Genomic DNA, 3,369 nt, shown 5'->3' with positions numbered 1-3,369 from the left:
TCCCTCACCCCCCTTCCCTCACCCCCCTTCCCTCACCCCCCTTCCCTCACCCCTCAAGGCACAATATTCATATAATCGTCGATGCGAGGCTGAGGGAACCTTGCGATTTGAGTCCTTTGTCCATCAAACTGAACTAAACTACATGTGTTTTTTTTTCCCTCCTCCCCAGGATTTGGCGAATGGTCTTCACAGGAAGGTGGTCGCTGAGTATGTGAGGGCAGTGGTGCAGACGAGAATGGTGTGCAGCTCAGCCGACATGAGAATGAAAGTGGCAGGACAGCTGACTAAAGAGTCTGTGGAGCTCAGGGAGATGTTTGCAAACCTGGTGAGGTCACCGTTTGTTGGAACGTGGGAATAGAAGCGGGCCATTCAGCCCTTCGAGCAAACCTGTCCCACCGCCTGACAGATTCCGTCAATTAATTCCTGCACGCACACCCAAAGCTGTTAATCTTTGGTTAATAAAAAGCTTAGATTAAGAATGGGATATGGGCCGGGTGCTGGTAGGTGGGTTGGGATATCTGGTCAGCATGGACAGGTTGGACCGAAGGGTCTGTTTCCATGCTGTACTTCTCTATGACTCTATGACTGACTGAGCATTAATGTGTAGAGGGGAGTTTCAAACATCCACCGCCTTTTGTGTAAACATAAAGACCTTCCCAAGGTCTCTCCTGATAAATTTGCCTGATTCATCAACCAACGCAAACAATCTTTTCTAAACTATATTTCTGTCCCACCCAATAAGTTGAAAACTTGACTCAACTTTCCCCTCAATTCCAGAGAATGCACCCCAGTTTTTCATGATCGCTGCTTATAAATTAACCCTTGCAATCCAGGGTGTCATTCTGGTAAATCTATACTGTACCCCTCCCAGTTCAAGGACACTACCTCTCTCCCTGGGTGGGCTGACCAGGGGACTGGGGCGATGAAGGTGATATCGAAAGAGAAAAGGAGCAGGGATAGGGAGCCGGGATACAGCAATAGACAGGCTCTAGGGGTGGCAATAAATGCTGGCCTAGCCAGTCACCCCCTCATCCCGTGAGTGAACAAGAAAAGCTTGTGTTGCTGAAATTGGAATGATTATCACTAACATTTATTACTAGTGTCACTGAATTTTTAACAACTTCTTAGCACTTATTCAAAAAATTATCACTTGCTCGGCCAGTATTTACTACCCGTCCCTAATCGCCCAGAGGGCAGTTAAGAGTCAACCCCATTGCTGTGGATCTGGAGTCATGTGTAGGCCCAGACTAGGTGAGATTGGCAGTTTCCTTCCCTAAGGGATATTAGTGAAACCAGATGGGTCAAAGGCAGTTACATTAGGTTACCCTTTTTAATTCCAGATTGGTTTCAAATTCCATCTTGACAGTACTTGAACCCATGCCCGTAGTTGTCAGTATCATTACTCCCCTGCCTCCCCGGTACATAAATAATACCTGGACTTAAAGGCGTTAAGTTGTGAGGAGTGGTTATACAAATGAGGCCTGTTTTCTCTGGACATCAGAAGGTTAAAGGGTGATCTGATTGAAGTCTTCAAGATTGGGTGGCACAGTGGTTAGCACTGCTGCTGCACAGCGCCAGAGACCCGGGTTCAATTCCCGCCTCAGGCAACTGTCTGTGTGGAGTTTGCACATTCTCCCCGTGTCTGCGTGGGTTTCCTCCCACAGTCCAAAGATGTGCAGGTTGGGGTGGATTGGCCATGCTAAATTAACCGTAGTGTTAGGGGTAAATGTAGGGGGAATGGGTCTGGGTGGGTTGCTCTTCGGAGGGTTGGTGTGGACTTGTTGGGCTGAAGGGCCTGTTTCCACACTGTAAGTAATCTAATCTTATCATATTAGCAGGGAAAGACATGATAGGTCAAGATAAACTATCTCCATTGGTTACAGACGAGGTAAGGATGGAAGATTTCCTTCCCAAAAGGACGTTAGTGAACCACATGGGTTTTTATGACAATCAATTCATTAGATTGCAAGTTCTAGATTTTCTTTTGTTTCCCCCCCCCCCGCCATTGTATTCAAATCCCACCATCTGCCATGGTGGGATTTGAACCCAGCCCCCCTTTACCTGGGACTCTGGATTAACAGTCCAGTGATAATGCCACTGGACTATTGCTTACCCAAGTAAAGTCCCCATCATCGCAGGAACATGGTTGCGCAGGAACAGGCCATTTGGCCCATTGTTGGTGAACCCAGGCAGGCAACACCCACATCCTGTGAATGAATATCAACGCAATTAGGTTGGAGCTTCCCCAGACCGTTACACACAACAGCTCAGGATCACTGGGCCCACTGCTGACAGTGGTAGACTCAAGGCTTCGTTCCTTCCAGTCTGGCACTCATTGTTCTTCCCTGCTATCCCATTCCTTTCCGTCAGGATTCGAGTGCCTCATGGCTGGATGCTGCTATTGAACACCTGGCTGAGATTATCTCGCTGAAGGATACTTCATCCATCCAGATGGAAGTCGGGGCCTTGGCGAACAGTTACCCCGATGTTCGGTGAGTTGCAGCCTGATTCCTATTTCCCGCCTCTTCCTCGTCCCCAGGGCCAGGCTTCCTACAGCCGCACCGAGGGAGGGACCAGTCCTGTGGACAAATAGCCCCATCCGGTGCTGAATCCATGAAGATCGTTTGGAGGAAACCATTTTGAAAGGGTGATCATGGCTCCCCCTTCCCACGGAGATCCAGGATTGTCCCTCCAAGGCCGGGAAGAGATATCGGAGTCCCACATCCCAATGGGGAGTCAGTCACCAGTCTCAGTATGTGATGGTCACTGTCTTAATCAGTGTGAGGTAGCTCATGCGCTGGACAGAAAGACCCTCAACAATCAGTATCCATAGCTCCAAACTCTAAACTCCCCACCACCATCCTGGGGGTTACCTTTGATCAGAAACTCAGCTGGACCCGTCCCATAAACACACAGGGGCTACAAGAGCAGGTTCAGGGGTTGGGAATACTGCAGCGAGTAACTCCCCTCCTGACTCCCCAACTTACCCTGGAGGGGGCAGCTCCAACAACACTCAAGAAGCTCAACACCATCCAGGACAAAGCAGCCCCCGCTTGGTTGGCACCACATCCACAAGCATCCGCTCCCCCCACCCCCGACGCTCAGTAGCAGCAGTGTGTACCATCTACAAGACGCACTGCAGAAATTCACCAAAGATCCTCAGACAGTACCTTCCAAACCCACTCTCTCTCTCACACACACACAGATATATCCACACACACTCTCACTCTCACACACACACACAGATATATCCACGCACACACTCTCTCTCACACACACACAGATATATCCACACATACTCTCTCTCTCACACACACACACACACAGATATATTCACACACACTCTCTCTCTCTCTCTCTCACACACAC

The 3,369-nt window shown here is 49.3% G+C and overlaps 1 protein-coding gene across 1 annotated transcript in view; it reads left to right on the top strand.

Annotated features, from left to right (window-relative positions):
* LOC122542692 (exocyst complex component 3-like) overlaps positions 1-3,369 on the top strand; it is a 48,046-nt gene that overhangs the window by 38,721 nt on the left and 5,956 nt on the right. The window contains exons 10-11 of the mRNA XM_043680671.1: positions 170-325; positions 2,371-2,492. Coding sequence (XP_043536606.1) covers positions 170-325; positions 2,371-2,492 — 278 coding nt within the window. The remainder of the gene's footprint in view (positions 1-169; positions 326-2,370; positions 2,493-3,369) is intronic.

This window comes from Chiloscyllium plagiosum, chromosome 41 (genome assembly GCF_004010195.1).
Source record: "Chiloscyllium plagiosum isolate BGI_BamShark_2017 chromosome 41, ASM401019v2, whole genome shotgun sequence".
Taxonomy (NCBI): Eukaryota; Metazoa; Chordata; class Chondrichthyes; order Orectolobiformes; family Hemiscylliidae; genus Chiloscyllium; species Chiloscyllium plagiosum.
This window is presented reverse-complemented; position numbering and strand designations above follow the sequence as displayed.